At 40.4% G+C, this 14,547-nt stretch overlaps 1 protein-coding gene across 5 annotated transcripts in view; it reads right to left on the minus strand.

The window, feature by feature from the left end:
• The window catches only part of LOC138751545 (zinc finger protein 385D-like), a 423,580-nt gene that overhangs the window by 156,565 nt on the left and 252,468 nt on the right, over positions 1-14,547 (minus strand). For 4 of the 5 annotated variants that reach the window (XM_069913960.1, XM_069913959.1, XM_069913961.1 and 1 more), the window contains one exon: positions 5,161-5,271. The exons of the other annotated variant lie outside the window; for it this stretch is intronic. In XM_069913960.1, coding sequence (XP_069770061.1) covers positions 5,161-5,271 — 111 coding nt within the window. The remainder of the gene's footprint in view (positions 1-5,160; positions 5,272-14,547) is intronic. 5 annotated transcript variants of the gene reach the window in all.

Raw genomic sequence — 14,547 nt, forward strand, 5'->3', positions numbered from 1 at the left:
TATCAAATGGAACATTTTACACAAGCATATAGGAAGGAGATTTGGCAGACATGATCTTTCCATCAAGGAAAACGTCACACTTCTGCAGCGTGACGTTATCATTCATCAACAACGCAAAAAGATCTGTTCTTTGGATTAATCCAATTGCTGGCTGAAAAAGGAACATCTGTTTCAGTCCACCTGCTTCTACTTGACATGCCATGTTTACAGGCGCACTGTGGTGCCCAATTTACTTTATAATGAGTGGAAATGGAAGCATATGCAGCATTTCAGGACTGGAGTTACAAGTAGTTTGGTATTATTAGGAATGTAAAACATAGCCATATATCTTATAGGTGATTATATCATTAACTTTTATGAATAACTGAAACCATGAACACACTTCAATGTGAATTTTATTTTGTTTGGAGTTGAGTTGAGCAGGCTTTAAAATTCTTCTGCCAGGTCACTCTACTCGGCATTGAGAATAATGTCTGGATATTTACAAATGTGATTTGAGAGAAGGCATTACAGATCTAAGCCTAATTCTTCTTGGCACACATTCAATTAGAATCATAAAAATGTAATGGAACATATAGGTATCAAGGAGTTGAAATTCTACGGGCTCTGCCATCCCTACCTATCCACTGCTCCACTCTCAGATTTTCCTTCTGAGCATCATGTGCCCATGCTTGCTGAAAAAGTCCATGCCACTTAGCGTTACCTATAATTTCTACCACATTCCCTGAAGTCCCTGAAATGTTTCTCAGAGATCTGCCTCAATCCCACTTTCTTAGTACACAGTGCCCTACATAATGTTTGGGACAAAGACTTTTTTCCTTTATTTGCCCCTGTACTCCACAGTTTCAAAACTTGTAATTGGACAATTCACATGTGATAAAAGTGCACATTCCAGATTTTACTCAAGGTTATTTCTATACATTTTGGTTTGACCATGTAGAAATCATAACACTTTTTATACCTAATCCCCTCATTTCAGGGCACCTTAATGTTTGGGGCAATTGGCTTCACAAGTGTTTGTGAGTACTCAGGTATGTTTAATTGTTTCTTTCATGCAGATATAAGAGATCTAGACTTGTCTCTGAACTTTGATCACCTTCGGAATCTATAGTTGCTATTTTTCAACATGAGGACCAGAGTTGTGCCAATGAAAGTCAAAGAAGCCATTATGAGGCTGAGAAACAAGAATAAAACAGTAAGAGATAATGCCCAAACATTAGGATTACCAAAATCAACTGTATAGAACATCATTAAGAAGAGTGTACTGGTGTACAATCTCGAAGGCCAAGGAAGACCTCCATTGCAGGTGACAGAATTCTCATCATAATGAAGAAAAATTTCACAAACGCTGTCTGACAGATCAGAAACACCTTCAGGAGGCAGTTATAGATGTGACAATGACTACTGTCTCAGAAGAGGCTACACTGCAAGATGCAAACCACCAGTTAGCCACAGAAACAGGGTCCCCAAATTACAGTTTGCCAAGAAGTATATCAAAGAGCCTGCAGAATTATGGAAAAAGGTCTTATGGACAGATGAGATGAAGATTAACCTGTATCAGAGTTATGGTAATGGGACGGTCCATGATCCAAAGCATTCTGCCTCATCTGTGAAACATGGTGGTGGGGCTGTTATGGCCTGAGCATGTGTGGCTGCCACAGGTACTGGTGAATTTATCTTCATTGATGATGTAACTGCTGATTGCAGTAGTAAAATGAATTCTGAGATGTACAGAAACATTTAATTTTCTCAATTTCAAACAAATGCCTCTAAACGCATTGGATGATACTTCATCCTACAGCAAGACAATGATCCCAAACGAGCTGCTAAACCAACAAAGGAGATTTTAAAACTTAAAAATTGGAAAATTATTGAAAGGCCAACTCAGTTTCTGACCTAAATCCAATTGAGCATGCCTTCCATATACTGAAGAGAAAACTTAAGGGGACAAGTCCCCGATGTTCTGCCAGGCCTCTACTGCAGCCATCTTCAGGAGATAAAGATGGCTTCAGTAGAGGCCTGGCAGAACATCACCAGAAAAATACTCTGCATCTGATAATGTCTATGAGTCACAGACTTCAAGCAGTTGCTGGATGCAAGGGATATGAAATAAAGTAATAAACATGACAACTTTAATACACATACCATTGCTATATCTGAAATATTATGGTGCCCTGAAATGATGGGATGACGTTTAAAAAGTGCAGAAATTTCTACATGGACAAACCAAAATGCATACAGATAACCTTGAATAAAATCTGAAATGCGTACTTTAATCACATGAACTGTTTGATTACAAATTTAAAACTGTAGAGCACAGGTAAAAATGTGTATTTGTCTCAAACATTATGGAGGGCACTGTAGATCCAAGAGCTGATTTCCAGTTGTATCCTTGTGGAAAGAAAGATGCTATCGCTTAGAACAAACCAGCTACCAATGAGGCATCATTTATAATACCAGGAACTCCTGGCATAGGGTGTAATGAAGATGACTCTCATTATGGTTTGTAAGGAGCAGATAGAGATTCTGCCTCTCCCAATGCAACTAACAAAATACAAAAGTCTTGGGTAAACCAAATACTTACCCAAGGTTTCTGATGTTCTTGTTACATTATTGTGAGTGGCCAATGGAGGAAAGATGGGGGACAAAAAAAATCTTTCAGTGACTGAATGGGTTGATGTCTGTACAGATGGTACTAAACATTATATCAAGCCCCCATATTTCCTCATCCATCTAAAGCTGCAAGTATTCACATGATAAATCCTTCTTAAATGCCTGTCCCCAGTTACCCAGTGGAATAGAACAGCCTTGCTTGATTTCAGACTTACCTCTCAAGACTTGGTCCTGACTTCAATCTTCAACCCCATATATCAAGCGCTATATCTTCCTCATCTCAAGGACTGGCAACCTCGACCTTTATCATCTTCTTGGTCTCTGGCCCGACATCAGCTCTTTGCTGCTGATTCTTCCATCCATGATTTTCTTCCCTAGATTTCACTACTCCTAGGTTGGCCGCTTTCACCTTTCATCATACACGTAAAACACTCATATCAGATCCTGTTCAACCATTGCCAAAAGGCTCATTCGCCTATACTATTTTCTGATGCATCAAGTTATTGATTTTAAATTTCTCAGTCTCCTCTTCAGATTCCTTCATATCCTCACTTGTCGAAATGGTGACAGATTCCTCTTGGCCTACAATCTTCTGAGAACTTGGAATTTCATTACTTGTGCACCCCTCAGCATCTTGAGCAAATCACTGACAGTACTGTTATCAGTCCTCGAGACATTAAACTCTGGAACTGACTTGTCATGGTCCTCTGAGGTGCCTAGGGAGATTTCACAACACAAAGCTGCCATGTAAATGTGAAATGTTATTACTATTATGGAATCCAGCAAATTTGCTGTTTAAAAATATGATAAATATGCTGTTTAAAAAATCTGAACCATTATGATGAATCTGATAGATGGTGAAATATTTGCAGTTTTATTTGAGCAACGTAGCCACTTGAATTGAGTTTGTGATTTTGATTTAGACTGCCCATTAGGAAATGTTACAAAGAATGACTTTATAAAGCAGGGTGTGAGCAGAACTATTGATTCATACCACACAGAAGGAGGCCATTTAGCCCAACGTATCAATGCTGGCTCCTTAAAATACCTCTACATTAGAACCACTCTAATGCTCTTGTTTATAGTCCTTCAAAATTTTACTTTTCAGGTATACATCCATTTGAATCTACCACTCTTTTAATCAGTCCATTCTGATGAAGACAATTAGTGACTGGCGTTTCCACAAGGGGTTTCTCAATCTCCCCACTCCTTTCAATGCAGACGGACAGAATCGCCTTTGAAACTTTCATTACTTTGTTGCTCCACAATTTCAGTTACTTTTCTACCTGAATTATGGAAATTATCAGAACATTCTTCCCCCAAACCTCTGCCATGTTAAACTTAGTCTATCAAAAAACACAGATTATATGATGTAACGACTAATGAAGGAATCAAGGACAATTAGGAGCTGCAAATTGCAGCACTCTTATGTTTTTCTGTTTTCCATGTGTGCCCATTGATTTAATCAGAAGAAAGGATATTCATTATTTGGAGGAAGTTCATGAATGACCCTATGGCAGTGCCATCCTGTAACCACTTCTTATCTGCCTGAGATGGTTAAAGTTCACTTGTTTAATGATCGTAAGCACGATTGAAAAGCATTTGTAACAATGGCAAAAGACATTTGTTTAAATGTCTTGGAAAAGGTAAAGTTCAGTCTATTGCTAATCATAAGCTTGATCTACAATCTAAATCAATGAACAGAGTTACATAAGACACATCAAAACTCATAATTGTCATTTACACATGACATTATTTTGAAGTAAATTATACATGGCTGGTTTATTACCATTCTTGCCCATCCCATCAAAGTACTTTTGCCTGTTTATTTAACTGTCAAGACATTGCCTATGGAGAACATAGGCAAATTACTTGAAAGGTCCTTTTACTACCCTGTGACAACTTTAACAGATAATCTATTAGAGTCACAATTTTTTAGCTGAGACTTGTATTAAATGAAAAAGGTTTTGGCTTGTACAAATTATACTGTTGGAATACACCAACGGTCTTACTGTGCATTTTACAAAGCCAAGCATTGTGACATGCTTTATATGAAAATAGTTTCCAAAGCCACCAGGTGCAACATTTTTCGCACTGGTGACTTTCAACAACAAATCAGAAATGCCACTCATCCATGATAAAAGTGATTGATGGGTGAGGTATAAGGTTGAATGGGTCAAAAGATTCCTCCTCTAAAAAATAATTAACATTGACAACATGCCAAGATTATTTTGAAGGTCCAAATTCTGAACAAGACGTTCAGGATTCTAGCATTCCTCTTCTGCATCATTTTAGCACAGGTATTTTGTTAAATAAATAAATTAACAGCTCCTGGTAAATTAATCTGCCAGGAGGATTAGAATACAAAATAACCAGTGCACAACCATGGTAAACCTGTTTTCTTTTAGCACAAAACAAACTGTTCTGAGATGATGTTTAAGTGTCAGCTTCTGTCTAATGCCTATCTATCCGTTAAATGTAGAAGTAATTTAATCTCTGGAGTATCATCTATGGGCTCAAATGAATCCTTGAGCCATGTACACTCACATCAGAATTAAATCTTAGTTGGCAGATGTTGCATGAAATTACGTGTTTTCTTCTTGGAGGAAGAGGAACCCCAAACGTGTGATTTATCACTGCTTTCTGAACTGGGTCCATCTGTGAAAAACGACAAGAAATTCAATTAGATTTCTTTATCTCCTTCAAAGGTCACAGTCTGACTTATTAATGTGCATTTTTCAGATGTTTATTTGTTGCATGTTTCTTCCTCACCTACCCCCACCCATGTAAATAACCCGATTCTCTGAGCGGGCAAGTGATTTCCTTTCAGGATTCCACCAGTACGACATGAATGTTTGTAAAATAATTAGGTTCATGATTCTTTTTTTCCCTCTCTTTAGGAAAGGATCTGGCATCTTCTTAGAGCTTTCCCTTATGAAAACATATGGAGTAACATTACTGTGCACTGAAGGAACCCTGCAGGTTACACAGCATCCATAGAAAGCAGTAGGCAGTCAACATTCCAGGCTGGAACCCTTCTCCTGCCTGAACTGTTGACTGCCCATTGCTCTCTGTGAATGCAATGTGACCTGTTAAGTTTCTCCAGATGTCTGTGTATTGCTCTTGTTCCCCAGTATTTGTAGAATCCTTGTTTACCTTATTGTGCATGGAACAGTGCATCTGGGCTGGTGTATCAATATTCTTGCATAGTTGGTTGCAACTTTTCAATTTAGTTAATGTATAGATGATATTCTTAGCTAGAAAATGTGCTCTGATTCCTCCAGAATTGGCTGTATGGATGTCACAAAGCTTACATTGCTGGTCAAAGATTAGGAGGACTCCTTTGCTACATAATTTTTAATGTTAAGTTCTCATGTTTCAGAAGTAGCCAAGCTGGAAGAGAGCTGATTTAATGCTTACATGTAAATACCATAAATTATTGTTACAAATGTACAACTTGAAATTATTTTGAGTTGCTTCATGAAAATACATATGAGATACTTACCTATATTTAGCCAGATTATTAAATGACAGTATTTTTATTTGTTTTAGGATGGGTGATGCAGAAAGATTTACTCATGTAAATCTTGAAAAAATACTGCAAACTGTAGCTATTGTATACAATTAGTTCACTGGGGAGTTTTGCATATTCATCTGACTTTGAGGCCTCCAAAATTCTTTGAATTCTATCAAGTTGTTTATCATGGAGCACCTGGACTTTTTAAAGGCAGTGATCAAATTCATCATCCTACTTTAGATATGTTCCAATGTTTTGTCCATTTTTCCTCCATTCTTTTGTCTTCTTGTGGCTTTGGCACATTTTCCTTTCAAATTTCATTCCATCGTGATAACCACCACTCCCTCCCCTGCCCCATGCACCTCTACTACCCTCCCCAACGCACCAATTAAAGCTCACACCTTTGGCCCTTCTCTTCAGGCTGAAGACTCTTCTCCTATTTGCACATCCCAATTTAGGCTACTCCATTCCCTTTGCAAACTTTATATTGCCATTTGTTTGCCAATTTCAATCATGATTGCACATGTATTTCATGAGTGGGGTTAAAAAAGAAAATGGACAAACGCAGATCTGTTGTAATCTATTCGGACTTAATACCTACAACCAAAGCAGAACAGAACTTACAAAATAAATAGGGTGTTGAACTAAGAACTGAATTAGCAGAACAAAATTTAAAGGCAGCCAAGCTCAAACATTTTTGTGCTTTAGCCAACCCAGTTCTGGTCACTAGGACACAGGAGAAAGCTATCCACGTGGTAAAGGTAGGTCAAAGCCAAGTTCTATATATGTCTAGATTCTTATCCTGATTCGTAAAGCCATAGGATCATTTTGCTTGCCAAAAATAAGGCTAAATTCCCTCTGGGGAAAATAAAACAATATTATATAAACAGGATATAAAAGCAGCTGGATTTGTCACAGCATTTAATATATGCATGTGTGAAAGTGTTACAAAATGCCAATTATAACAAGGAAAAATAATTTTCCATCATTTTAGGTGCCAATGTTTTCTGAGCTTTTATCTTTTAAGTTCCATAAATATCCTTGATTCAACCAGCTTGACATTAGGCTAATTAAAAAAGAAACAATGCTCATATTCCAAGTTTACACCAGACTGCAATTCCAGCTGATCAAATTCTGCATCATTCCTTGCTGTTAAGCAGTACTGATTGAAAATCAAACAGAGGCAGAAGGGGATTTCATGTCATCTGCTTTTCAGCCACAGTATTATCACAATTGGGGAGGGTGACATGCTGTCAACTCTTCATCATGGTGACAGATGCTCATAACAGAAAGAGTCCATGGTACTCAAGCTGTCACAGTATCAGCACCGGGCTATAGTAGGTAACATGACAAACCATTAAAATTCTCATCTCCACACACACACACACACACACACACACACACACACACACACACACACACACACACACACCCACCCACCCCAACACACACACACACACACACACACACACACCCACCCCAACACACACACCCACCCCAACACACACACACACACACACCCACCCACCCCAACACACACACACACACACACACACACACACACACACCCCAACACACACACACACACACACACACACACACACACACACACACACACACACACACACTTAACTGTTACAAGTATCACTGCAAAATATGATACATGAGGAAGAGGGTAATTTTTATTTGGTGTTCATGGAAAAAGAGACAGGACATCAATAGCACCAGCCCTATGCCTCTTCTACAAATCATACCCTCTTCTGCTGAGCCAGGGATGTGCAGAAAAGAGATGAAGAGATGTCTGGGTCTGTTATGGAGTTAATGATGAAGATTGATTGCCCCAGTTAGTCAGCATCTCACTTCATCATAGACAATGTGGGCTTCAAGGACAATAGAAAATGAACCGGTTGACTGTGTTCTTTAATTTCATCCTACACTTTATAAATTGCTGTGTTCCTATTCTTATCTAGTCGGTTAATATCATATTTTTGCAATTCCTATCCTCATACAATTACAAGCATAACTTGCCAGTCCACAAGTGAAGATGAGGGTTGAAACTTTCATGCTGGGTTGGAACAAAAGGGCAGAAAGAAGGCATAGCAGTGTATTCCTGAGCTGGAAAACCTGATTTGTCAAACCCACTAATTTACTACCAATCATGTTCTGGGGTAATCTGACAGAAGCTAAATGAAATGTCCCTGCATCAGGCATCTTGGAAACAACACATGCTACTGCAATGCACGGACGTGTCTGGAACATTCCAGTGGAACATCCCCGCATCTGTAAAATCAAGTCAGTCTCTCCCTCCTCCTAAATTCTACCTTACAAAGTAATGGATTGGTGCCTTGTAGTGATGGTTGTTCTTCATTATCCTTTTGGTCACTTCATGCAGCCTGCAACCATCAAGCAGACAGCCTGATTTGGGCTGCTTAGTCATGCACCCTGACACTTGTTGACATTGGGTTCAGAAGTTGTTTTCAGGATTAATTATAAAGACAACTTACCTAATTAACTTTGAATAGATCCTTTTAAATTTGATGCACCAAATTCACAATACAGCATCATGTACTTCATTAAACCAGTCAAATCTGTATTCACAATGAAGATCATCTCCCTTCAGGTTTCCCTCAGTCTCCAATAGTCTGGAGAAAACAACCTAAGTTTGTCGACAACACGCAAAAGTACTGAAGATCGCTCTCTCCCTCTCTCTCTCTTAGAAAAATCATCCCAGGATTGTATGTGATGTCATGTATGTACTCTTGTGGCATCTGCCGGTGCAGCACTGCTAAACCAATGTACCATGCACAGTAGAAGTTAGTCAGGAAGAATGTTAATTCAAGTTTGCCCCTCTTTTTAAGTCACTTCTGGCCTGGACACCTGGGACCGTAAGTGGTATCATCATGTCCCCCGCGACACATGCTAAGAATGTGGGGCTTTAAGTTGAGACAACGGGAGCCTCACACCATCTTATGAGTAAGTCCCTAACCGCCCTGTGTGCTGCGATTCAGCTTGCAGCATTGCGCGGCCATTGGGCCAGCTGCACCAGTGGCAATCAAGCCCATGGTGCTGTGCGGCTGTCCAGCCAGCTGCGCAAGCTGCAATTAGGCCTGTGCGTTGCACAGCCATTCGGCCAGCTGCAAGGGCGGCAATTTGGCCCGCTATGTTACGCAGTCACTCAGCCTGCTACACACTGACAGTAAATCTGAGATTCCTTTTATTTGTAGACCTCTTATTGGTCATGCAAAAACCTCTACACAAAGTGCATTTGTAAACAAACAAAGACATGTAAACAATGTGCAATACAGAAGAATTTTAAAAATCAGTATAGTGCAAGAGTCCTTAAATGAGTCCACGATTGAGTTTGTTGTCGAGGAGTCTGATGGTGGAGGGGTAGCAGATGTTCCTGAACCTGGTGCTGTGAGTCTTGTGGCACCTATACCTCTTTACTGATGGCAGCAGCAAGAACAGAGCGTGAGCTGGGAAGTGTGGGTCTTTGATGATCATCTTTGATGATTGCTGCTGCTTTCTGACTGCAGCATTCCCTGTAGGTGTTCTCAGTGGTGGGGAGGATTTTGCCTGTGATGTCCTGGGCTGTGCCCATTACCTTTTGGAGATCTTTACTCTCAGGGCTGTGATGCAACCAGTCAGCACACTTTCCACTACACAAATGTAGAAATTTGCCACAATTTCTGACGTCACACCAAACCTTTGTAAACTCCTGAGGAAGTAGAGGCGCTAACATGCTTTCTTCACTATGCCTTTAGTGTGTTAAGTCCAGGAAAGATCCTCGAGATTGTGACTCCCAAGAACTTAAAATTTCTCACCCTCTCCATCTCTGATCCCACATTGATGGTGAGGCCAAATTTGGAATATTGTGTGCAGTTTTGGTTGCCGAATTATAGGAAGGATATAAACAGAAGAGAGAGAGTGAAGAGGAGATTTACAAGAATGTTTCCTGGGTTTGAGTTACAGGGAAAGGTTGGGCAGGTTAGGAACCATAGAAGATTGAGGGGTGATTTGAGAGAGGCATTTAAAATTATGAGGGGGACAGATAGAATGAATGTGCACGGGCTTTTTCCAATGGGGGAGCGATTCAAACAAGAGGACATGGATTGAGATTGAAGGAGGAAAGTTTAGGGGAAACATGAGAGGGAATTTCTTCACTCATAGGATGGTGGGAGTGTGGAATGAGCTTCTGGCCGAAGTGGTAGATGCGGGTTTAATTTTAATATTTAAGGGAAGGTTGGCTAGGTATATGGACGAGAGAGGTGTGGAGGTTATGGCTGGGTTCAGGTCAATGGAAGTAGGTGGGAGAAGGTGTTCAGAATGGACTAGAAGGGATGAACTCTGCTATTTCTGTGCTGTAATTGTTATATGGTTAATATGGTTTACCTTCACATTATCTGCCAAAGCAACCTCATGTCTTCTTTTTGCCTTCCTAATTTCCTTCTTGAGTATTTCCTTATATATTCTATATTTTTCTAGTGCCTCATTTTCTCCTTGTGCCTATACCTGTCTTTTATACCTGTCTTTTCTTCTTAACCAGATCACCAATATCCCTTGAAAACCAAGGTTCCTCATGCCTGTTAATTTTGCCTTTATCCTGAAAGGAACATGTGAACTCTGAACTCTCAGAATTTTGCCTTTGAAGGCCATCCACTTACTGAATGCATCTTTGCCAGAAAACAACTTATCCCAATCCACTCTTTCTAGATCCTTTCTCATTTCCCAAAATTGGCCTTTCTCCAAGTCAGAATCTCAACTTGAGGACAAGACTTATTCTTATCCATAATGACCCAAAATATTCTCCTACAAATAGTTCTGCCACCTCACCTGTCTGCTTCCCTATTAAAAGATCAAGTATTGAATCCTCTCTCATTGGTATCTCAATAGATTTAGAAATCTTTCCTGAACACATATGACAAACTCCAAGCCATCAAACCCTTTTATAGCAAGGGAGTCCCAGTCGATATGTGGAAAGTTAAAATCCCCTACTACCACAATATCCTGTTTCTTACATCAGTCTGCTATCTCTCTACATATTTTCTCCTCCACTTCTCTCTTTTGGGCAATGTATAATACAAACGTATTATACCTTTCCCGCTCCTTAGCTCCACCTATATGGCCCCTGTCCTGTCTAAGCACAGTTGTAATATTTTCTCCTCCCCCTTTCATTCCTCTCCCTCTATCATGTTGGAAATAATGGAACCCTAGAACATTGAGCTGCCAGTCCTGTCCCTCCTGCAACCAAGTCTCACTAATACCAATAATGTCGCAAACCCACACACCAATCCTCGCCCTAATCCTGTCTGCCTTTTTGACAATATCCCTTGCATTGAAATAAATACACCTGAGAACATTTCTATCACATACAAATCTTTGATTTCTGTCTATACATGTAGTTCTCGCATGACTTTTATCCTCCTCCACCTCACTATCTGCTCTAACACTCTGGTTTCCATCCCACTGCCAATATAGTTCAAACCCCTTAGAGCAGCACTAGCAAAACTACCCACAAGGATGTTAATCCCCCTCCAATTCAGGTGCAAACCATCCTGTTGGAACAGAGCCCAATTGTCCAGAAATATGAAGCTCTCCCACCTGCACCATCTCTTTAGCCACATATTTAGCTGCATTAATGTCCTATTTCAAGCCTCACTAGCACATGGTATGGGTAGGACACCTGAGATCGCAACCCTGGATGTCCTGTCCTTCAACTTTGCACCTAACTCCCTAAACTTTCTTTGGAGGACCTCCTCATCCTTCCTAGCCATATCATTGGTCCCAACATAGTCCACGACATCTGGCTGCTCACCCGCCCTCCTGAGAATACTCCAAACTCGATCTGAAATATTACGGACCCTGGCACCCAGAGACAATAGACCATCCGGAAATCTCAATCTCTTACACAGAACCTTTTACCTGTTCCCCTAACTATCGAATCCCCTTTCCCACCTTCTAACTGAGCTGAGAGTCCAGTCTGGGTGCCAGAGATCTGACCACTACAACTTGTCCCTGGTAGGTTGTCCCCACCAACAGTATCCAAAACAGTATACTCATTTTTGATGGGAACAGCCACAGGGATGCTCTACTCTCTCTCTGTCTATTCCCCTTCCTTCTCCTGATAGTCACCCAGCTACCTGCCTCCTGAATTTTGGAGGTGACTGTCTCCCTGAAATTCCTCTCAATCACGCCCTCTGCCTCTCAAATGATCTGCAGTTCCTCCAGCTCCAGTTCCCTAACTTGGTTTGTCAGGAGTTGCAGCTGGATGCATCTTTTGCTGTCCCAGATTTCCCACTTCCCACAATCGGAGCAATCCACTGCCCTAGCTGACTCAATTACCTCCACTTAATTTAATTAAACTACCTCGCCTGGTCTTACTTCACCAAAAGGAAGCTCTTCCGAAGCCTCTGCTCTCCGAAGCCTCCCGAGCCAAAGCCTCAAAGGTTCACTCCTACACTGACTGGTCCACTCACTCCTCTTTAGCTAGCCTTCCCTTATTTGTCTCTGCTAATTATCTCAAGTACTCACTCCCACAAATCAACACTCTGTTTAACCCTTCAGTTGCCCTCCTTTATAAAATTTTAAAATGTCACTCATCTAGGGGCTGATTTTCTCCACTCCTCGCTCTCAACAAATTCCTCGCTCCTCTGAGTCACTCCTCCGACAACAAAGATACTCCTCTGCAACTTCCTCCCTCTTTCAATAACCTGAGATATAATCCATCAGGCCCTGGGGTCTTATCCATCTTATTACTCTTCAAAAGACCCAGTACCACCTATTTCTTTCTCTCAAAATACCCCAAACCACGAGGATTCTCCATTCTATGCTCCTTCGCATTACCCTTCACATCCTTCACTTTGGTGAATACTGGTACAAAATACTCATTTATTACTTCTCCTGCTTCCTCTGACTCCAAGCATAAATTTCCTCCTTTCTTTTTGAGTAGTGATTTGACAGATATTTTACAGAATTTTTATCCAAATTTCTCATTGAGAATGAAACTCCTTCAAATTGGGCACCCAATTAATGCTCCATTTGTTGTTCCTTCTACTGAAAGACAACAAAGCATCAACATCATGGCTCACATTCCATTTACTACTTTGAACAGAGTTATCCTTCCTCTCCCTGTTATACACCGTGTCCCTATTTTTCTCCTTGGGTTCTGTTTCCTTGCTGTTTGTTTTCCCTCAAATCCCCCTTCACCCCCTGTATCCTGCATTTCTCCCACTTAGACAAAACAGATTCACCATAAAAGACAATCGTACAAAGCTGATCAGCAGCCAACAAAAGTCGATTCTTGTACATGACTCATTCATCCACAGAGTAGTATAAAACAACACTCAGAATGATTGTCTGGAAATTCCAGAAAGTAACTCTCTTAAAACTACATTTCATGGTTCAGATATAAGACGTACTTTATAAAAGTTAATTCCTGAAACAAAAGCAAATATTAGAAGTAATTATAACATTCCATAGTTGCTATGTAAAGTGAAATAGCACATCCTAACCAACTTTTTCAACCTGAAATAGAATGAGGGAAAATGCTCAACCCAGATAATTACCAAATCAAACAGTATCAAAGAGTTGTTTGCTAAAACATCTCTGTATTTATTGAGAGGTACATTAGTTCCAAGAGATAGCAATGGAACTCATAATGAATCATAAACAACTCTGTGTAAAATATGCAACATAAAGAAAAAAACCTTGTCCCCACAGTCTGCCTTGAGCGGAACACATTCAAGAGGAGACTACTGAACAAACACCATGGAAACAACGTTCTGTCCTTACACAGAGGGCACTGCCCATTATGTTGAGCATCTTGACCATTGTGCTTAATCAGCACAGAGTTGGAACTAATCTAGCAGCAGTACCTTCGGCATCCTTGAGATTGTATGAGTCAACAATGGAGCAGAAATATTTTACATAACGACATATAACTTCATGGCCCACCATTTTGTCACACCATCATTGTCCAAAAGTCATGTGACCAACCCATTGAGAAAGAGATATAGGAGTATCAGAGCCAGAACCACCAGGCTGAGAAATAGCTTCTTCCCATGGGTAGTGAGACTGCTGAACGACTGATAATACAAATCCTCCGAGACTCTTACTAATTATTTAACAATATTTATTTATTTATTTTTCTATATGTTTATACATACTGCATTTGTCTGTATGTGTATGATGTCTGTATACGTTTGCAAGTTTTGGCACTCAGGACTGAAGAAAGCTGTTTGGTTGGGTTGAAGACCACAGAGCCCACCTCACTGACAAAAGACAAAGGAGGAAAAACCCAACACCCAACCCCAACCAACCAATTTTCCCTTGCAACCGCTGCAACCATGTCTGCCTGTCCCGCATCAGACTTGTCAGCCACAAACGAGCCTGCAGCTGACGTGGACATTACCCCTCCA

Source organism: Narcine bancroftii, chromosome 1 (genome assembly GCF_036971445.1).
Source record: "Narcine bancroftii isolate sNarBan1 chromosome 1, sNarBan1.hap1, whole genome shotgun sequence".
In the NCBI taxonomy this organism is placed as follows: Eukaryota; Metazoa; Chordata; class Chondrichthyes; order Torpediniformes; family Narcinidae; genus Narcine; species Narcine bancroftii.